The sequence below is a fragment of the Ambystoma mexicanum genome, chromosome 6q, assembly GCF_040938575.1.
Source record: "Ambystoma mexicanum isolate Mex_15411 chromosome 6q, UKY_AmexF1_1, whole genome shotgun sequence".
In the NCBI taxonomy this organism is placed as follows: Eukaryota; Metazoa; Chordata; class Amphibia; order Caudata; family Ambystomatidae; genus Ambystoma; species Ambystoma mexicanum.
In genome coordinates, this window is record NC_090937.1 from 1,248,447,420 (window position 1) to 1,248,470,856 (window position 23,437).

At 46.7% G+C, this 23,437-nt stretch overlaps 1 protein-coding gene across 1 annotated transcript in view; it reads right to left on the reverse strand.

The window, feature by feature from the left end:
* TBC1D19 (TBC1 domain family member 19) overlaps positions 1-23,437 on the reverse strand; it is a 2,127,563-nt gene that overhangs the window by 424,447 nt on the left and 1,679,679 nt on the right. Inside the window, exon 17 of the mRNA XM_069631846.1 lies at positions 4,678-4,787. Coding sequence (XP_069487947.1) covers positions 4,678-4,787 — 110 coding nt within the window. The remainder of the gene's footprint in view (positions 1-4,677; positions 4,788-23,437) is intronic.

The following is a 23,437-nucleotide window of genomic DNA, read 5'->3' on the forward strand; positions in this document are numbered from 1 at the left end:
CTGTGTCGAGGTGGTGGTGGTCCTTCTATGGGGAGGCCTGGTGCCCCTTGATGTACTGGGCTGGCCAGCCTCATTGCCAGATGGTGTGCCTGATGGAGTCAGAAAGGCATGGCATCAGTGATGGGTGTGGATTGATGAGACAGACATGAATGCTTAGACTTTTTGATGACAGTGCTGTGTCAGAGACATGGTGGGGGAAAAGGCATGGTGTGCACATGCTTGTGCCATGGATGCTTGTGTCATGGATACTGTGAAGGTGGATATGTGATGCGCCTTGTGTGCAGTGTCAGAGATGCTTCTGTGGTGTACTTGTATTTTCTGGGTAGGGGTTAGGGGTGTGGCACACAAGCTGTATGATGTTGTGTTGTGGCGGGTTGTGCCATGGATGTGTTACACATGTGCCTGGTCGTTCTGGCTGCAAGGGCGAGACAGCGCGCTCCCCTCGCTCGCCTACGCGTTTCCAGCTGACTCATGCGGCTGGTTACACACTGCAAAAGCTGAGCAAGGAGTCTACTCCAAGGACCCATATCAACATCGTCCAACAGCCAATATCTGTTGTACACGGCCTGATGACACTGCATCCAGACCCACACATAAACAACCATTTGTGAACCTGACTGCAAATATTCACACTTTTTCTGTTATCTACACGATTGGTCCTGATGCCTGGCACAAGTCCTGCATGGGGTGACTCCAAGCGCTTGGGATCAGAAGCATCGGCAGTGTCCCTGATTACGAGCCCTGATGAAGGCGGACTGACTACAGTACATCACCGGCGAAACGTGAAGAGTACAGGGAACACCTGAACACCTGTACCCCTGTTCGTTGATTCTTTTGTTTAACTAACAATTGCCACGTTGGCAAAGATAAGATACCTTGTATCTAATGACCCTGCAGCATTCATTGCCCCCCCTTTTTTAAGAATAACTCTGTTATATTGGGGATAACTAAAGTACCCAGCTTGGGACCAATGATGCAATGGATTTATTTTTTTACATGCATTTGAGTCCCTCCTCAAGAATACTGCTTTGATAGTGACTTAACTATCAAGCATTGCCTTCTTGTTTTTGTTATATGTACTTTCTTAAACATTCTTTAAAACAATATTTTGTATTTCTTGTTCATCATTGTGAACTGTACCCAACTATATTTCCAATAATGATTTCTTGTTATACTAATTGTTGAAAATATATGATTGAACTTTTTTTTCACAATTCCTTGTTGATCTACAGTTTTTTCTTGTTTAGATATATGCTCTAGAAGCACCCTGTACATTCATTAAGTGGGTGGTAATCCTCAGCGGCTGACTCATCCGTAGGATTTCTACAATTGAGAAACCTAATTTCTTTGCAAATATATTAGTGGACAGCTCTAGAGACTAAAGCACCTGTCCACCCTAAATCTCTGTGGTTCTAAATAAAACTAGTAAGGGTACACCCTTTGTTTAGTTGTTACACATGTGCCTGCTGCCTGTGGCACTTACTGCGTCAGTGAAAATTTGGCGTCATATGTCCTGATGGATGGGACAAGGGTGTCACAAGGGGGTCTGTATTGGTGGTGTAGGTGCTTGGCACTGACGTGACTTTTGGCCTTTGCTAGCACGGCTGGTAACAACACAAGTTATGCTGTGGAAGGGGGATGTGTGTCTGAGTGCCAGCAGGAGCATGTTGTGAGGGCGATACAGGGTGCCTGTGATATGTTTGCTGTGTTACTGGGGTATGCGCGAGGTTTGGGGGCAAGGTGTATGTGGATGTGTGCAACCAGGTTGCAGGGGGTAAAAAAAGGGGGGTGCCCGGCAGGGCTGTACTTGTGTGCACAACGTACTTGACATGTTTGGCAACTCTAGTGTATGCAGGGTGGACAGGGAGGTTGATGTGATATTATGGTTACGGGTAGTCACCAGCCTCCTCAGATGTAACACCTCTGGCCAGCGCAGCCCCAACTCCCTCAATTTATTCAAGGTGCAGCACACTGCTGCCAGTCTCCTCCCAGGGCTGCAGGTGGATGGGGGATGCAGTGCTGCCTACTGTGCGCTGGTCTGACAGGAGGTTGCGCACCCTCAGGCGCAGGTCGTCCCACCTTTTATGGCAGTCATGCACAGTGTGGGGTGATGAGTCAACTGCAGTGACCGTTTGTGCCACCTCCCAGATGGCCTTATTTCTTAGCTGGGCCTGCCTTCTGAGGTCTCTGCTGAAGAGTTGGTCAGCATCCTCCACTACTGTGTCTGCAAGCATGTTCAATTCGGTCTAGCTAAAGCGTGACTTGCGCCTCCGGGTTGCAGTTAGCCTTGAGGTCATCTCTCTTACTCTGGTTCAGTGCTCTGGATGTGTGTATCACTCCTGTGCTCAGAGGATTGCAGTGGATTGTGTTTTATTAATGGCCGCCGGTCAATTTCCTGTTCCAGCGAACACTGAATTTCCGGTCACGGTAATAACGGCACTGTTGTTACCGGTGCCAGTGGGACCGGGAGCATGGTGCCGAAATTGAGAGTCACCGGCACCGAGGGTGGCGGTGTTGGGATTTTGGGGGTGTAATTACCGGCATTCTGGTGCCACAATTTCTAGCATGCTGGAATGCGCATGCACGCTAACACAGAATCAACCGTTGTTTCCAGCAGCAGTGCTTCACGGACACGGTAGCACCAGCATGCCAGTAATTACAATTTTTTACCACAGGACACGTAATGAGGCCCAGTGTGCCTTAACAGAGGAAGGTCCTTTATTCAGGATGCAAAACATTTGAAAACTGCTCCCGTGGGAGCGCAGGGGTTAAGTAAAGCAAGGAAAAGGCAGTGGTGAGGGCCGGGTATACGGATTCCACATGGTTTGCCTTTTATTCGGCTCAATACGCCCAGTGGAAGCCTTCGTTGCTCTCTCACCAGTCGTCTGTGTCTCTCTCTGTCTGAAAATCCTCCGACCCCTGCCCAATCAGCGGGCTTCCTCGACCCCGCACAGTGAGTGGTGTTCCCTCTAACCCCCTCCCACTTCCATGGGCAGTACCAGTGTTTAGGGTGCGGTATCCCGTCCCAACCTGGCTCCGACCCGTTGTGACCTCCGTTTGCATCAGGGTTGTGGACTGCTGCAGCCGCGATGTGGGAGCCTGCATAGGGCTTGTGGTACTTCCCAGTCATCACCCGTGAGTACGGGTGCGTGTTTCCATTGCAGCATTTTGATGATCTTGCCTTTCGGGATGGGCACCAGGGTGGGGGTTGGGATTTGCCTGGCAAGCTAGCAGTTTGGTACTGTAGTGCGGGGCTGGCCTCGCACTCTAGGGGGGGCTCTTGATATTGTAGTGCGGGGGTGGATTCGCTCTCTAGCGGGAGCAACCTCACACACCCCCACCAAAGGACCAAGCTCATCGGGGCGGGCCAACCAACCGAGACAGATAGTTGGCAACCAGTTGGAAATTACCCGGTTTATGAACAGGAGTGAAGTCGAAAGGCTGGAGGGTAAGAAACCACTGCAGGACCCGATGGTTGGAGTCTTTTTGAAGGGCCAGCCACCGTAGAGGAGCGTGATCCGTAAATAAGGTAAAAAGACGTCCCAACAAATAATAACAGAGTGACTCAACGGTCCATTTAATTGCTAGGCACCCCTTCACCAGGGTGGAAAAGGACAGTTCATGGGGGAGTAACTGCCGACTGATGAACGCAATACGGAGGTCAAACTCACCTCCTTGGGGCAAAACTGCTCCCAGATCTGCATATAATCAGGACAATGTAATACAGGGCAGCAGGATATCGTAGAAACCAAGGTGCGTCAGGTATATATATATTATATATACATACTGGCCTAGAGGTCACGCCTGGCATTTAGGCAAGCAGTGGCACTGGGCCAAGCTGATGCAGAGCTGCACTATGCCCCCTGGTTGCTGAAAATATTTGCGAAAGTTTGCAAAGTCAGGTGGCACTGCAGAGGAAATCTAAGATGAGGAATATGTGGGAAAAAAGAATCCATTAGAATGCATTTTGTTACTGTATGCTAAAACTGAGAAGGTGGCGGACAGTGGTCTTGCAACTGTAAGAAACTCAGGGATCAAAGAGCGAGTGCATGCTTCCTGTGGCCCCGGAGTGCCTCAATAAAAAAAAAAAAACATTCTGCTGAGGGGCCTTGCACTTTCCGTACAATAATTACTGCCCCCTTCCATTCAAATTAAGATGCATACATATGCACCCTGTAGAAAAACATGACCACTTGTAGTGTATATTTATTTCTGTCCTAAAGGCACATGGGTAATAAGCCCCTATATGTGTTTTAATAGTGCTATATTGCATTTGGTATACCATATCTGCAGGGCTGGACCGTGAGCTTCACCAAGCTATCAAAAGATATACGTGGTTGCATAAGGGGGACTTGATTTAACTCTATGAATAAGCTGGTGACAAAGTGGATATAGTGCATACAACCTTTATATTCACTCTCTCTCTCTCTCTGTTCTTTATCTTTTGTCTCGCTTTTTTCTCTGTCCCTCTCTACTCTCAATAAAAGTTAAGTGAGTTTCTCACACATGCTCTTTAGACAATTAGAAAAAGTTCCTAACAGTCTAGTGACTAACGATTGCCAACATTTTAAATAAAAAAAGAAAAGAAAACAAAAGAAACCTCTAGGACCACTAAAATAAAACCCATACTACATCATACTTTTTAACAGACGGAAAAACAATTTTTCTAAAACTTACAGACCGATGAGAAGAGATGGAATGAAGACGAAAGAAAAAACGCACATACATCTCCCGGAACACCTGATACAACTTTGAAGGTTCATTGTACAGGAAACAAAGTGGAGCAACTAAGAAAAATAAAATATTGCATTAGCAGTTGAATTCAAATTGGTCCAAATTTACAAAATGCAGACTGCAAAACATTAAACAATAAATCATATTTTTGTCTATAGGGACTGCAATGGATCCAAAAGACATTTGGTTTATGAGGAAAATGCTAACACTACCTGTAACATAACCTCTCTAAATACTTAATTTTCAAATCATACCAGCAACAAGAAAAAGGCTGCTGAACTTTGTCTTTTTTACTACCATTTTGCATTGGAAAAGCAAAGAAAAAATACATGAAAAATGACAAATAGTGGGGCATGGTTTATGTTAGCAAATAGAAAACATCGATTTATGTGAACATGAATTTGCCAGCACGAGCACTAGCAAAGCTGACAAAGAGCTGGTTGTCCTTTCTGATCTCCCTCCTCCGAGAGACTTTAATTCTGCTTGTTTTAACACGCTGCCTAATTATGGGTTTTGGAAAGCATAACCAAGAAATGTGCCTGCCTTTTGTTGGAGGTATTGCTTTCTGTGGGTCTTCAGAATCGGGAGAACGCTAACCCTAGATCGACCCTAGTTCAACTAGTAAATTACTGTTAGCGCATGGAGTAACAGTAATTTTAACTATTTATTTGCATACATACAGGGACACAAGCTCTTTTGGTCACAAAGGAACATACAAAAGGTTATATAACAGATAAACAGGAGGCAGTGAAACTCTTTTAATTGGGAGAGTTTGAGTGGCATGATAACTGGGTTTGGGAAGGGGTATACTGGACATATATTGGGAACAATATGGAGGACAAACCTAGGACAAATAAGTGTCAGCAGATAGGCAGTCTAGCCAGCTAAGCATGAGCTGTGATCTCAAACTATTAAGAGCTAGTGTGGTTGGGAAAAGAGAGGCAACAGTCCGGTTAGCGCTGCACTGAGAGAAGGTGCCCATAAAAAGTGACTAACTAACGCCCCAGAATCCAGTCCTATGATAGCTCTAACGACACACAATGGGAAACACTCATGAAATGAGCCTTCTATTGATGGCTCAGAAAGCCACACGTCTGGCTATCATTAATAAATACCTCATGCAGAAACTCGCCAACCCCCCTGCACCCATAATGACCTCATGCCCTGACATTGACATGAAAACAGGCCGGCCGCTTCCAGCGACGACTCAAATATCCTTGCCTAAAGAAGGCTTTACATGCGCATCAGTAATAATCATCAGAGCTATTCATGAAGCAGGTCCTCTACTCGCACTGAAGTCACCCTTTACCAAGATTGTGCAAGCAGATACATCTACAGTTTTAATAACAAGGAACCTATCCCAGGAGCTTGACCACTTCTCAAGACTGTAACCCCCTTTGATTATTGGTAGGCAACTAGATACAAACTGCAGCTTGATTGACAAAGCACCGGCAGACCAGCCCCCACCGCAGCAAAGCTCGGCAATCGAAAACCTCTAACCAACATCGGCTACGATAAAGACACAAGATCCTTACCGGATACAAACCCAAGCTATTCAGGTTCCAAAAAAAACCCTAATGAACTTGATAGATGGCACCAACATCCAAATCGCCTTACTCAATACCAGATCGCTTAATAAACACACAATAGACATCCACGATTACATCACATGCCATGATTTAGATATTTTGTGTCTAAGGGAAACATGGATTATGGATGCTAGCAGCCCCATGATTGATATGGCAACCCCGGAAGGTTACTTCATCATTTGTAAAAACCGAGAACAGGGCCACAGAGGTGGAGTAGTTATCATATACATTTTTTAATGGCCAAGCCAATGTGACAATTGCAAACTCCTCCACCTGAAACTCACCCCAACTTCTTGTAGCTGCGTCAACCTCCTCTTACTATACCAACCCCCTATTGACATGCCTAATTTCAATGAAGACATCATACAGCTGCTGAAAACGACTAAAGCTCCCAATTGCTCCACCTTATTAGTCGGTGATCTGAATAGATGGCATAATAACTCTAATGACAAGGAGGCAGTGACCTTGGAAAAAGCCTTCAAGGAGATTGACTATCAGGTCCATAACAACGAGCCCACCTCGAAAACAGGTAACATATTAGAAAGGTAGTCTCAAGAAATCTGTAACGTCTTATCAAGAACACTACCCCATGCATATGGTCAGATTATTACATGATAAACCTCACCATTTGACCACATGAGCCCCTCACAAAAAAACGAACCAATGCTATTAAAGCAGTATATAGTCGTAACCTCAAAAAAGACACGACTTCACATCTCCAGGGCTGTCTTAATGACATCATATCCTCCACCTCTAGCTCTGACAACCCTGTGTTTCTAGTTGAGACATATAACAATACCTTAACAGGGATGCTGAACAAGGAAGCCCCATTAAAGAAGAAATGTGTGAGGGAAAATCCCAGGTATAAAAAATGGTTCACCCTATATCTTTCAATCCAAAAGAAAAACAAAAGGCAGGCGGAGCAACATTGGTTAAAACATCCAACTGACCTTGATGAGGCCACCTGGAAGACCCTGGAACAGTAGTATAAACTCGCCATTCTGAATTCCAAAAACAACTTTTTCAAAGAACAAATAAACGGGGCCAATAATAACCCCCAAAAACATTTCCAGATCTTAAAACTCAGGACTGTAATGATGTCCAGCAGGCCTTTGCCAACAAACTAGCTGTAGCCTGTGACAAAATCAAGAATGATTTGAAGGGTACCTTACCACATGATACGGTGGCCCAGAAAGCATCCCTTTCTAACAACACCATTATGCTACCACTACAGAAGGAACAACCTCAATTCCTCTTCAAATCCATTACAAGTTTAGATATGGAAAATACCCTTGCCTCAATGCATCCTATGCCATGTCCAAAAAAATATTATACCTGCTAAATTTATTCTGGATAACAAGAGCATCTTTGTCCCCTTTTCACCAGATTTGTAAACTCCTCATTTAATCATAATCGTGTCCCGGATACTATCAAGGTGGTAACCAACACCCCACTAGTAAAAAAAAATGGGGTTGGACCATAAAGATGAAAAAACTTGAGACCCATCAAGAATTCTAACTTCTTATACAAATCTTGAATAAAGTGCCAACTGTACAACTGCAGGGCTTTCTTGAAGCTTCCTCTAAATTCCACAGCAGACAATCGGGATGTAGGGTGAAGCATAGCACTGAAGCAGCCCTGCTCGATCCTCAGACCATTATGTTTGAACTTTTGCACAAGGGGAAAACAGGGCTACTTGTCCTATTAGACCTATTGGTAGCATTCGACCTACTCGATCACCAAAGCTCCTTCCATACTTTGGGAGATCTGGCGAACGGTGCCCAGCAATTCCTCCGTTGGATCCAATCTTTCCATGCACATAGAAAATCTTCTGTTTGCTGGGGAGACCCCGTGACAAAACCAGCCCCGATCCTCTGTTGTGTGTATATCTCCCACTCTTTTCAACTTTTATATCAGACCACTCTGTAGCCTCTTAGATGTACTGGGGGTCTTTTTTACAAACTACGCAGACGACACTCAGCTGATCCTGGAGATCATTGGGAATTATGACACTGACACCAAAAATCTCAATTCCATCTATAGCACGATCGAACGCTGGATGACTGAGAATTGGTTATGTTTGATTGGAGGAAAGATGGAATTACTGATGTTTGGATCCCCTCCTGCCCGAGCCAAACTGGACAGTAAATATTCCTGCTTCCATATCAAGGACTGCATTATACCAGTCGTTGGGAAATTAAGACCTTTGGCATCTTCTTTAAATCCTCACTCAGCGCAGAGACTCAGGGAAACCAAATTTCCAGAAACTGTCAACATTACCTCAGACTACTAATAAACATAAAATCCCTTATCTCAGAGACAAACTGCCTATTGATAGCACAATAGCAGCCCAGTTCTGGAACTCCCTTCCACCCAATCGTCAATTGAACAAGAACACAAAGACCTTCTGTAAATCACTAAAAACTCTACTCTTCAGCTAAACCTGAAACTGCCCTGGTCCTCTCCAGCCTCTAACTGATTTCTCCTGTCCTGTCTCATTTATGTATGTATCGCTGTGTACCTGTGTGCCCTGATGCCTGCAGGCTTTCGGCTCCATATAAATAAATAAATACATAAATAAATGATGTGTAAATAGTAAGGCTGGAGAGGTGAGTCAAGAGGATAGCTCAGAAGTGAGCAGGCAGGATTTCAATCTGCTTTTGAACACATCGATGTGGACTGTGTTTCGAATTGCAGAGGTGCAGGAGTTCTAAGTGGGCAGAGAAAGAAGAGTGAAAGAGCAGAAGCAAGAGGCACCACAAGGGTGTGGGAGGAGGCAGACTGAAGGCACAAGGGTGTGGGAGGAGGCAGACTGAAGGCTGCAAGAGGGTTTGTAGTGGTTGACAGAATAGGATAAATATGACAGTGCTTTACCGTGGATTGATTTATGCACTAGCACTAGTAGGAGACATTTGCATTAGGCCCTATTTTGCATAGTTAGCCAGCCAGCCTGCTGGCGATAGGAGGAAGTAGGGGTGAATCAAGGGAGTTCAAATAGAGTCCTGGTAGCCAAGTTAATAATCGTGTCAAGGGGACAGAATGCATAGTTTGGAAGATCAAAGAGGATACTGGAACGGTAGAGGTGAGCCAAGAGTATAGTTCAGAAGCGAGGAGGTGGGTTTTCAATTTGCGTTTGAATACATCAATGTGGACTGTTTCGAATTGCAGTGGGCAGAGAGTTTCAAGTAAGCGGAGCAAGGAAAGAGAAGGATCAATTGCGAGAGTAAGCACAGTGTGCACGAGGCATCATAAGGGTGGTGGAGGAGACAGAGCGAGAGCTGAAAGATTGTTTGTAGGAGCTGATAGGGGCTCCTATATGACACCAATGTTTCTAGTTGTAGAGGAGTAGGGAAGAGTGTCAGGTGGGAATTGGATAGGCAGGTGAGGAGAAGAGAGAGGATTTGGCAGGAAAGAAAAGCACCTCTATTTTGGAGGAGTTCAACACAAGAGAGTGTGAGGTCATCAAGTATTTAATAGCAGAGAGACAATTGGAGATTATGTTAGATAGGTCTGTATAGAGTTTAGGAAAGAAGAAAATGATTTGAATGTCTTCTGCAAAGAGTTGGTACCAGAACCCAAAGGAGGAGAAAAGTGTCCAGAGAGCAGAAGTGTACAGTGTGAACATGAGGGGACCCATGACAGAGCCTTGCAGAACACCAACAGTAAGAGGAGTGTGTTAAGAGTTGTTGCTGTTCCAGGAAACAGAGAACTGACGAGGTGCCAGGGGGGACTCTATCCAGGCAGGTGCTTAATTATGAATCCAAGCAGAGAGAGAGTATTGAGATCAGAGTGATCGACGGTATGAAAGGCAGCAGTAAGTCAAGGTGGATAAGGATAGAGGATAGGTTGGAATGTTTAGCACAGGCAATAACTTTGGAGACATTCATGAGAGCCGTTTCAGTGGAGTGGCAGCAGCAGAAACCGGCTTGTAGGGGGTTACAAAGGTTGTGTGTGTGTGTGTGTGTGTCAAGAAAGTTAGTAAGGCAGTGGAATACAACTCTTTCCAAGACCTTGTGAGGAAGAAGTGACACAGGTAGAAAGTTGGTCTGCATGTTTGGATCAGCACCTTGCTTCTTCAGGAGACGGATGACCATGGATGGCAGTATTACAATAGGTAATACCACCAAATGTCCAATGAAACCCATAGTAACTGGGAGTACTTTTAGGTCCCACGCAGTGAAATCAACCCTACATCTTAGATGGGTATGCTGAAGGGTAGAAATCAGAAAACAGACCTTCTGAGACATAGAAAAGTCCAATACAGCATCTTGGGAAAAAATAACATTCTTACCCTCAAAATCAATTTGGGAAGATGAGGTAAGGATGATTGGGAGAAAGAGCATGAAGCTTGCACACCCACCTTGTGGAAGTATTGGAAACATAGGAGTGAGCAGCCTCAAAGGGCATGAATGCAAAGGCTCAAACTGAGCTGCTACAAAAATAGCTGGTGCGAGAGAAACTGGTTGGTTAACCTTCTAAAGAACTGCAGAATAGTAGGGACTGGAAAGAAAGAGCCTTATTCAGGAGTCCTCGGAAAGACCAAAACAGCAGCCAAGTTCCCCTTAACTGTTCCATTTGAAAGCCCTCTTTGACCAAAGAAAGCATGAAATCGGAAGCAGAAGAGATCAGACAGTGAAAGTGATCTAGCTCCTTCCCACAGCCCCAAGTGTTGAACATAAGGGGATAGATCAACGTGGTGGACAGCCTCCTGGCAATAAGTAGCACATACACGACTGCATGTACCTCCACCTGGCAGTAGCATTGTTAAAAGTGCTCATTATCAGATAGAAAATCTGGCCTTCCACCTGGGAAGGCAGGTCTACCCTTGCTGGGAAGTACCAAGGAGTATAGATGGACATGACCCGAAGTTCTGTGTACACATCCTCCGGCCTCCGGGTCCAGTTGATCAATAATAATGAGGGTGGACCTGAATCTCAGTCCCTTGAGGACCAGCGGGATGATAGGAATCAAAGGGATTTGTGGCAAGCCTGAAGGAGTACTCGGACCAGAGGACATTTTGACTGTAGTTTCTATTTAAATTAAAAGAAAACTCCTCACTGACCCTACTTCTACAAGGGAGTTCCGTTCCTAACCAAACTAAACAAAGGTGCTCATCTATAGTCCAAATTAAAAATAGTCAATGGTGCAAACCTATCCACTAAACTCGCCCTACTACTTAGCAAAAACGTTAAAAAAATAAACCCCCCTTTTTTGCCTTAAAAAACCTTTTTTTGCCTAAACGAACACCCAAAAAAAAAAATATAATTTAAAAAAAAAATTCGACGAAATGGTTTTCGACGAAATTGCGTCGACCAAATGTCATTCGACCAATTTGAGGTCGACGAATTGACTGGACACCCCCTGCACTCTAGGTTCTTCATAAATGTGTCTCCTGCTGTCCTCATGAATCCCTCCTGGGTCTGGATCCAATGGTTATAAGTAAACCAAATATCCACTCAAAGAAAACAGTTCTTGTCAGTCTATCAAAAGTTCCTCAAAATTCCCAAAAGTTCACAAAAGTCTCAAGTTCCTGGAAAAACTAAATATCAAAACTTAATTAGGGGGAGGGATATTTCCCTTATCCCTTTCCACCAACTTGGTCGATCCCTCCACACTTCGACCAACTTTTGGGGGCATCTGTGGTCCCATGATACATGCTTTTCACTCTGTTTATTGTGTTGTGGCCCTGTGGCTCGTTTGGGGTCCCCCGGTCCAATATCTCACTTAGTTCTTTAGGTTTCCTATGACACCTCTCTGCTTCTCCTAGTTTTCTTGGGTCCCTTTGATCCTTCTCGATGTTTCTGTGGCTCGGGTTTCTTGGGCTCCCATAACTCCTTTCCTTGTTTTGTTCTCTCTCCTCTCAGGTTACTGTGACCCTTGAATGGGACTAGTGTAATCCATCTCCTCTTCCCCACTCGTCCTTTCGTCTCCTCCATCCGACCTGTGAAACCCGCGTACCTTCTGTGTTGCAGTGCTTGCTCCAGTGAGGGTCCATCTCCTAAGCGACTGCAGGATTCTCCATGGCTTGCCGCTTCTCGTTTCTGGATTCTGGCGGTCTTCGATTTACGCTTGTCTCAGCTCTCTTTCTCTCTTCCGCTGAATCTGAGAGCAGAGGACCCAGTCCTCTCTCCGTCTCTGGACTTGGTGTCTGTTGCGGGCACTGGGCCCACCATTTCCTGTATGTGGTCACGTCTCCAGGTCTACCCTGCTCTGCTTGTGCGCTTCCTCGTATGGCGAATGGCATCTCACTCTGGGGTCCGCCTCCTTCTGTGCTGCAGCCGTCTCATGTGGTCTGCATGGCTCTTCCCCTTGCTGACGTTCTCACGTCTGAGACTCACCTCAGCATTGTGTTTCTCCTCTTCCATTCAAGGTTTGTTGGCCCTTTATTCTTGCTCCAGTATTCAGAAGGGGCTTATTGTTCAACAAAGGGTGAGTCAAACACATAGATGTATTGTCAGCATTAATCCTATGTGGGCAGATGATGCCTGGTGTATAGGGAGTCCCCCATGGGAATGGGAGTCCTTGTCCCCTAAAGTAGGCTCACTCCCAGTGAGATCCCGCTTTACCAAAACCCTATGGAGAGGTTTGCTGAGCGGTTTCCCCTTCCCAGCCTATAAGAGGTTGGCTCCCCCTGGAGAAGACGGTACAAAGTCTCGGGATTTGTCACATAATGCATCATGGACATCAAAGTTCCACATAACAATCAATGCAATCTGAAGAGACCCTTGCATGAGAAATTCCCTGAACGAGTGACACTGGAGGTGAAGATGTACACGTAAGGGAAAGGGCCATACAAGAGGCAAATATCTTGGTAGAACTTATTGACATAGTCACCAATTGTCAGACATAGATGAAAGCCAGCTCCGGAAATCTGAACCAACAATCTCTGTGACAGCCATATAAGCTGCAGACACAGAGATGTCATAAATAGTGTGAACCCCAGAAAGACAATAGCACAGCTTTCCTAAACAGAGGCAGCTAACCCACAACACCTCTCTTGTTCAGCTAATGTCTGGGCATGATGTCTGTCTAAATCAGGACACACTTGTCCTGCACAGAAGAAATAAAAGCAAGCAGGGCCATCTTCATGGTCTGCAACTCCAGGATGTTGATGTGCTCCCTCACTTCCATTGGGTACTACAGAGAGTTCACTGTCAGATCCTCCATGGGAGCACCCAAGCCATTCATAAAAGCATCCATGGCTACCGTCAATTGAACCAGGTTTTTCAAAGATGCTCTCCCCTTGGTAAATTGGCTTTGATGGCCCACCACAGGAATTCCTGCATAAAGTGCTCAAGACCTGAAAAAAGTCTGACATGTTGCAGCTGGCCCTGAAACAGAGACCACTGACAGCCAACCATTAACTGGAGGCGCTTCTTTTGAGACTGTGCCAGGGGACCATTCACAGTCACAAAATAAGCATCTCAAGTTACTGCTTGGTGCAGGTGCTTATGAAACCCAGAAGGCCTAGGCAGGCCGAGGTTCGGACCCAGCCCTGGCACTGGATAAGATGCACTATCTGTAAAATGTTCACAACACAGTCTGCAAGAGGAAGGGCCCTGCCAGAATGATCATGTCCAACACAGCCCCAAAGTGTCTGAAAAGGTGTGGCCTGGGACTTTTGGAAGTTGAGGGAAAATCTGGACTGATATTACTCCAGAGTGTGCTCCAATTCAATGAGCCAGTCGCCCAGGTAGAAAAAGACTTTAATCCATTTCCTTATGAGATGATTAACCACCACAGCAAACAGCTTGGTGAAAACTCTGATAGATGAGCACTGGTCAAAGGCAAATTGCAAACTGGTTGTGGACATTGCCAATCACAAACCGTAAGTACTTTCTGTTCTTAGGATGGATAGTCTCTCGAGTGTAGACATCTTGAAGGTCCAGGCACAGCAGCCAGTCCTGCATTATCTGGGAAATGGTGTGCATCTTGAACTTGTCTTTGTGCAGATATCAGTTCAGCAGCTGCAGATTGAGGATGGGATGTGAAACCCCATTCTTCACACCAACAAAAATAAAATATGGGAATACATCCCCTATGTATGCTAGCCACAACCTGAACTGTGCCTTTACTAAGGGTTACAAGATGTCTTCTAGCAGCAGGACTTCTGCAAGAGGGCTGAGGGCTAGAGAAGGTGTTTGCCCATAGCGGTGGGGTAACAGTTTGGCAGTAGCCCTGAAAAACAACCTCTGAAACTCAGTAAACAGAGATGGTTGCACTCTAAGTCAAACAGGTAGACTTTCCGTAATTGGAGCAGAATGGACAGAGTTCAAATTAAAGTGCCTTTTGATGCACCTCTGCCTCTACCTTGGTGTGCAAAACACCTGTGTCGATCCTTGCTGGAAGGTATCTGACCCCTACCCCTGTGGGCAAATAAGAACAAGGAATGAATGGACTTTGATTGGTAAATGATGCAAGGGGTTGCAGTACACCTATGAGATGGAACTGGCTGCAGCTTTTTATGCCTTGATCTTTTCAAGCAATTTGTCTGTGTTGGAGACAAAAGGACTGGCCCCATCATCTAAGCACATGACGAGAAGTATTGTCTGCATCCAGACAGCCTCCTAATCACAACCCCCATACCCACTGAGCAGAGCAAAACAATATATACTGTCAACCCCAGACTGCAGGATATGTCTAGCATTCTCCTTGTAATCATTCACCAAATGGGTGAACCCAATCTTCACCTCTGCGGGTAGGGTGTCTGCTGCCACTTTCATTGCATTCCATGCCATGAGAAAGTACAGAGCCATATCACAGGAGGAGCTAAGAGCCCACAATGTGAGGGTGCCCGAAGCAACAACTTTATACCAGCTTTCTGCTTTTTTGGCTGGCAAGGTGGGAAAGGTAGCTGCCTTTGCCCCAGCCATACAGCCATTTCCTCAAATAATAAACTACCTTGGCGATTGTCTTCTGGAGTGGTGTATTGGCCTTTCCATAGGGCCAGGCCTGCATGAAGCCTAGTTCAAGCAAGACTGAACTCCGGACATCTGGTGTCCTGAAGATCGAACGCTAAGCTGGCCAAACCCTAAACCTAACCATAAAGTTCCTGAGGGTAGTCTTCTACTTAGCTTTGCCCTATGAATTCCATCCCAAGATATGGCAATATTTGGACAAGAACTCTGACCTGGAGGCTGGGGCTAGCTTTGGGCTCACCTGTGCCTCTTCATGCATCCCGAAGTACCTGGCACCGGAACTACCATCCTGGAAGATGGAGCTGTGGTGCATGAAAAGGGAGCAGCCCCAAATGAAGCGTCCCTGGACCGGGCTCACTGGCCTACAGTGAAGGAACAAAGTGTTGCATTTGCTGACCCGAGAAGGCGCAGTGCACCATTGCTCACCACTGGCACAGAAGCCCTGGAAAAAACGTCTGAAAGCTTCTGCCAGAGCTCTTCCTATTCCACATGGGTGAAGGAGCTGGTAGGGAATGGTGCCAGAACCAGTGCAGGGGAATGGTACTGAAGTGGGAAAAGTGAACAAAAGGCTCCCACCAATCCCTTCTCAACTCTGGCCTAGAGGATCACGGCCCAGACACCCGCCACGAGAGGAGTTTGCCCATCTACCAGACGACCAAATACCCTGGTACAGGAACATACGGATGTGCCCACCCGCCTGCCCACCAGCCTGCCCTGCACATGCCGACACCTGCGGCATGGATGGACTCGACTGAACCATCCAGCACCAAACCAACACATTGTTAGAGATGCCATGACGACCTAGCCGACGGTCAGCACACCCGTGCAAACATACACACCGGACACTCCCACACCAATCCACACGAAGAACATACTCAGTGCTATGACGTAGGCGACGGACACACCCACGGACGTGCATCTTTATTATTTTCCACATAGGCTTTTCAAAATGCAGAAACGCAAGACGCACAATGAACTCATCTAAAAAGGCTTGCTCACGCTTCTCCTAAACCCATGTATCATAATGAGAAATATAACGAAGACACGATACTGGGGATAGAGCAATATGATACCATAACCTAAAGCGCTCTGTATCAAACGGTTCCACCTATGCACTAGGCCCAAGTAGGCCGCAAGCAAAAGCTTCCATGAACATTGAATGAGCAAGAGTTCGGTTGCTGACCATGCAGAATGAGCCGAGCGAAAGCAGACAGTCAAGGGCACAACGTTGCAAACTCTCATACCGCAAGCCGACACCAAGGTCGCACCTGCAAGATAAGCCAGGCACACAGTGAGAAATGCAATATTAATTGTGCAGAATTCTGCCTCAACCACGGTCCCACCTCACGTGACCAAGCCGAACCTGACAGGGTGCCAAGCCCAGGAGGAAGAAGGCGCCTGGATCCCCCGTCTCAAGATACAGGCAGATACAATTAAGCGACTCAATGGACATCTGCGGCGGTGGGAGTAGTCGGCCACATACCCATAGTGAAACATTGTTGCAAATGACAGGTGCACCGCGAGCTGGGAACAGCGATGGTCCCAGACTGGGGGGCTCGCGGGTGGACCAATCAGAACATGGGGCCCTTATCACTGACGCCATTAACATTGACCAATCCTCAGGGGTCTTCATGTAACAATTTTTATGTATCAAACTGAAGGGACAACCCAAGTATACCACCTGACTAACCCTTAACCACTAACAACGCTCTCTATACGTATGCTATACTAACCCTACCACTCGGGGAACCAATCCAGAGTGGCGATAGGTTTTTTGCTAACTTTCTCAGGTGACGCAAGTAGCGCGTCATACTAAAGTAAAAAGGGCCTGCAAGCCCCACGATGTTGAGAGAGTGTCAGGACGGACGCGTACGATCCTTGACCCATCCCTGCCGTTTTGTTTAATAAACAGCAGAATCACCTTGCTTCTTGCGTGTGTCTCATACTCTATCTCTTTTGGGATATACGGGAGGAGTTGGGGCCTCCCTGCCCGGAGGTCCGCGGACGGCCCAGCCGACCCCAGGAGAATTTCCCCCCGACAAGTTGGAGGCACTGCTGAGATCTGTTTAAGGTCCGCTTTTATTTTATTTTTCCAAGTACTCCCGTTGCGAGGAGGCCCGGCGGCGCGGCCCCCTCTGCCACTGCCCCCTTTTTGAGGACTACAGGACCATCGCGGAACTGCGAGAAGACCGGACAGCGCAATCCGGATATTGGCCCTCGGGAGCCGGTTGAGAAGTATCCCGCCCGCGGTTGGCGAGTGTCCAGACGTAGTCCAGACGAGGGGAGGTGGCGAGCCGCTTGGAGGGGTGCACGCAGTCGAGCGGCCCCGCATCAAGAGAACTTGGTGAGTATGCCACGCACAACAAGCAATGTGAAATTGTGAGGGAGGGGGGAGGAATTGAATACGGGAAGTATTGCAGAGGTGCGCGGCGAAGGGTTGATAATTTAGTGTTGGCAATGAAATGAATGGTAGCCGGACGAGTGCGAGAGCAGTCCGCTACATCACGGGAGAGAGGGGGCGGAACACGAAAACATCACGTGTGGCCGCTCATAGAAACTGATTGGCCCAGGTCGCGACCATGTGTAAGGGTGTGTGTGTGTGCGTGGTTTCCTACGATTTGGCAATTATTGATCAATGAGTAGATGAGGATCCCTATTGATCGAGCAGGAAACTCGATAGATAGATGACGTTTCCCTGTAGGCGGTAGCTAGCTAGTTGCCTAATACGGAAGATAATTGGCTGGTTAAGCCCTCCTGTCGAGGGGCGTATCACACGCGAGGCGACGCAGCATGCGCAGTCCGATTATATTATTGATTACCTTGTTCCAGGAGTGACAGGAAGACAGCTGTGGGGTTAACGGGGGTAGATTGCAAGTGTATTTTGGACTTAAAGAATATATGAAGAACTTACCAGTAGTTTGAAGAGATTGGTGACGTCACCAGCAGGGCTTTCATAGGACATCTCGAGAACCAGGCATCGTTATTTTTGAGTGGCGGGGAGGAGAGCTGTGTTAAGGGCGTGGAAACGGAGGTAAACGGTAATGAGTTGATCGGGGGAAGGCGAAAAGGGGGACGTGGCTGTGCACGGTGAACGCCGGCCACGGCAAGTGGAGAAGAGGTAGGAGGGGCAAGTGAAAGTAGGACGGCAGTATAAGAACGCCACAAGGGGCACGCAGCCGCAGGGGGCTACGTGCGCCTCGGCCGCAGGGGGCCGTAAGGGTGTTGTACAAAGGAAGAAACGAAAGAAAAGAATATACAAATGTAAATACTATATTTTACTTATTTTTCCTTAGCGGACTATCGCAAGTCCCCAAACTTACGGGGCCAGGTAAAGATATAAGGCTGTATATTGTAAACTGCTAGTGAGATAACCGCTACCAAATAGGGGGAGGATAACAAGTGGAGCGCTACTATGTCATACGGGGCAGGATCGGGGGGTTGGGGGAACACCCTCACTACTCCGCTGCAACACATATGTAAAACACTGTCACCCCATAGGGAGAAACTGATCAAGTATAGCATAGAATGGACACAGGGGACGGACAACAAAATGACGACACCATGGCCGCCTAATGGTAGCTTCGATCCATATACCCAACACTCACTATTAAACCATATGCATAATACATACAAGGGGAAGAAGTTGACACACCACGTGGAGGTGTTCAACTTATGGAGGATGTTCCAAGGGTCCCGACCAGGACCAAACGGAATGTTCATTGTAGGGGAAACAACGGGAGATAAGGAGATTAAGGAGGAGGGAGAGAATGGGGAAAAAGAAAGTGAAGGCAAACAGAACACGGGGAACGGACAAGAGGGAGGAGAAAAGAGTGACAACTCAAACGAAAATGAAATAAAAAAGGAACAGAGCGACGATATACCCCTAGCGAAGGTAGTGAAAACAGAGGGAGGGGGGTTGTATCCTTTAAGAGAACTAGGAGAAATAGCAAGAGGACAATTAAGGGCGGCTGAGGGGTACTCGAACCCGGCATACAGCCCGCCTCCATATACAGCTACAGGTGACCACACGGGAGGGGAGCGGACTAGTACAACGGGATCAGCTCATAGGAAGACGCTAGCAGGGGAGGGGAGGACTGAAGAAGAGCAGACTACGGACGTAGGAAATGATGAGTGGGTAGCTGCGCAGATACTATTAAAATTACGAGGTTCATTAACAGGAGAAGAGAAGGAGGTGGTAAGGAAAATGGACGAGGATACTACCAGGGAGAGCGAAATGAAAGGGGAAGAGGGGAAAAGAAAGGGGGAAGAGCAGTTAAGAGAAAAGGAAGGGACTTTGGAGGAACGATTAGCAGAATTAAGGGATGAGCAGAATGCACTAATCAAGCAGCTCGAGAAGGGGGAAAGAGAGAGAGCACGGGAAAGGAAAGAAGGTAAGAATGAGTTGGAAAAAATGAGAGAACGAACTGAGGAGCAAAGGAGAGAAGCCGAAAGGTTAAAGGCAGCAGCAGAAAGGGTATCAAGAGCAGCACTGCGTGACAGGAAAAGAGAGGAAAAGGAGAAAGAAAAAGAAATGGCAATATGGAAGAAGAGATTAGTGTCAGAAGTGACAAGGAAATACGAAGAAGGGAGGATGATAGAGAGTATATTAGAACGGGAGAGGGAGAGATGGGAAAGAAAGAAAGAAGATGAAAAGATATTGGAAAAAATGAGTAGTGAAGTAATGGAAGAATTAGAAAGGAAAAGAGAGGAAATTGGTAGAGAAATAGCGGAGAGAAATGAAGGGGAAAGAGAAGATAGGAGAGGGGAGAGTGAAGTAAGGAGGGATGTATATAGAGGTACAGAAGTAGCAACAACATCGGCACAAAGGGGAGCGATTAGTAAAGAAGAAAAGGGAGGAACGGACCTAATAGACTTAAGAACAGTAACGATTGGGGGGAAAAAGACAGTTTGGGGTTGCCATTTATGAATGACTTTTGTAGTGAGGAAGAAGAAGGAACGGAGAAGGAAGGAAGAAATAGTGAGAGGGAAAGCCTAGATAAACTATACACCACCCGGACAAATAGAGACTCACCATGGATCTGCAGGAGAAAGGAAGAACTGCAGAGAAGTGAGGAGAAAGAGCAAGCAATAGCGCAAAGGCAGACACGTGAAGCCACCCCGTCACCGCCCCGTCATACATGCTCCACCACCTCACGCTCATTACATGCAACATGCCCATCTAAACTCGCGCCCTTCACAAATGAACTGACACCCTATGCAGGAAGGCTTAGAGACCTCCCTGGACGCAGGCAGGGAGAACGAATACACACGCCCACAGTAACTAAAGGAAATGATGAAAGAAGGGGAAGCGGTGGAGGAGAAAGAGTAAAGACCAGGAGAAATATGGACGAAATTGACGATGTAGAAGAGACGGAAGAAGAGGAGGGGTGTGCGGACTCGATTTTGTGGAACCCAGGGGGTCAAACGGGACACAACTTAATGCCTCTTCTAGAGAGGGGAGGGGTTAGACCACAATACGTCCCTTGGAAGCATACAGACAAGGAAAATATAAAGTGCAGACTCCCATCATTAAGTGGAGGTGCGGGTAAATGGATATATGAAATGGAAAAACACACCGCAGGACAGAAATTGGCAGTGGGAGATGTAAAGGGCCTTCTAATATCAATATTAGGGGATGCTGCGGATGACATTTGGAAGAGAGCGGGCTTCCCCGGGGTCACAATAACAAACACATCTCACGATGGGGCACCATTCGCAAACTGCAGACATGCATTATGGCAGGCACTGAGGGTACAGTATCCAGACACATCTGACATAGGAGCAATTACCTCGCGCAAGATGCGTGAGAACGAAGATCCTGTTGATTATATCCAGGAAATTCAAGAGAAGTGGCGTATGGAAACTAGAGAGCAATGGGACAAAACACCAGCAATATTCTATCATATACTAGTACAGGGGCTCCCAGAAGCAGTCCAGAAACAACTGAAGAAAATAGTGGGGATGGAAGCAAAAGCATGGCCAGAAATACAACTGACTATAGTACATCATTGCAGGACATGGCAAGAAAAAATGAAAAAAAAGGAAGAGGACAGGAAAACGGAAGAGGCTAAACTAGTACAGAAAAAACTTACTAAATACACGATGGAAGGCGCACTAATAACTACACCTACCACAATGACTCAAAGCCCCACACAAGTAGTGGCTGCACAAGACCCCTCCCAAATACAACCATCGTAGACTGTAACACAACAGATGCCGCCACTCCAACCATACACGACTAACATGGGAGGAGGATACTCAACGCCAGGAGCTGGGTATTATAATTACAACAGGGGAAGGGGAGGAATAATGAGAGGGAGAGGATACGGATATAACACACAACAACAGATGGGGGGACTTAGAAATTCCTACCCCACCGGGGCACCCAGTATACCAGGACAACACAGGAAGCTTTCCATGGCAGAACAGGGAACCACTGGTGTGTTGGATTTGTGGATTAGTAGGACACATGTCACGCACGTGTAGGGTGAGACCAGGCACACAACCGTGGAGTGAACAGGGACAACAAGAGCTCACACAGGAACAGCAGGGCATCCAGCAACAGGGAAATGGACAGCAACAACTAGTAACACAACAACAGCCACAGACATATCCACCGCCTCAACAACAGGTAGCGATAACACAACAACCCCAAGCACAGCAAGTACAGCAACCTGCACAAGTCCAAGACCATAACATAACCTCTACCAATATCCAACTACAGCAAACACAACTGGGTAGGGTGACGATCCTGGGACACAACCCTTACACAGGAAGTGGTCAATCATTATACCCTCAATAGGACAGCCCACAGACGACCTTGGTGTGTCCCATCCTGTCGGTAACACCTAATAGTGCGGAGGAACCACGCATAGAGGTAACGATAGGTGACAAAAAATTATCATTCCTTGTTGACACCGGGGCAACCCGGTCTTGCATAAGGGAAGGTAAATTTAAGATGTCAGGTGAAGCCATGAACACCGAAGGGTTCTCTGGGGCTAGGGGGTTGGTTCCCTTTACTGATAACATTCCCTTATCAATAGGGGATTATGACATGTCATTCCCACTTTTATATTCTAGGGCCTCACCAGTAAATATACTGGGGAGAGACATCATGAGTAGGTTGAATATGACGATCTCCTTTACGGAGAACGGCATAATTTGCTCCACTCCAGGAATTAACATGCTCACTGCACGACAGATTATGCAAGCATACTGTGGACAGACGGTGATTAGGGCTGAGCCAGTAGATGGTGAACTGTTCCAGTACGGGACAGACATGGCATTTGCATGGATGCCAGGGATAGAAGGAAAGATCTGGAGGAGGCCAGCAGCGTATTTGTTTAGACCAGAAACACCAGCCAATGAACCAGAAGGAAAGGTGATTTCAGTGGACATAGAGAGTATTATAGCAACCGCTGATTACATTGCAGTACATGCCCAAGACAGAGAAGGAAGAGCATGGAGGGCAGTGATAGCACTAGCAGAGGGATGTAGACTCACCCAGGTGTCAGATGAGGAGCTCTTCTCAGGAGAAAAGGAAGAAGGTGAAATGGTATTTATGATGAGTGTGGAAATATATCTAAGGGAGACGTACAGACAAGTGGCACAGAAAATTGCAATGGCACTTGAGACACCCACGTCCACCCCAGTTCCCTTTTTTGAGGAGGATATGGCAAAAGTACCCACATCATTATGGACTACTAGCCCCTATGACGTGGGGTGTATAAAAAGCATAGGGGGAGTAAGAATAAAATTGAAAAAGGGTGCAATACTCCCCAGAGTGAAACAGTACCCACTATCAAAAGAGGCAGATGAGGGCATACATGAAACAATAACGGCCCTTATAAATAATGGCATATTGGTCCCATCAGAATCACCATGTAACACAGCTGTATACCCAGTGCCCAAGGCTAAAGGTGGGTCTTGGCGCTTCATACAGGACCTCAGGCCTTTGAACAACATAGTGGAAGCAGAATACCCCATAGCAGCAAACCCGGCCACAATATTGTGCGGCATTCCAGCAGAGGCATCACGGTTTACAGTGATCGACCTTAAAAATGCCTTTTTCTCAATACCACTGCACCCAGACTCACAAGATCTGACAAGCTTCACTTACAGAAACACAAAGTGGAAACACACCAGGTTGCCACAGGGGTACTGCGAGTCACCCTCAATATTCAACAGAGTAATACA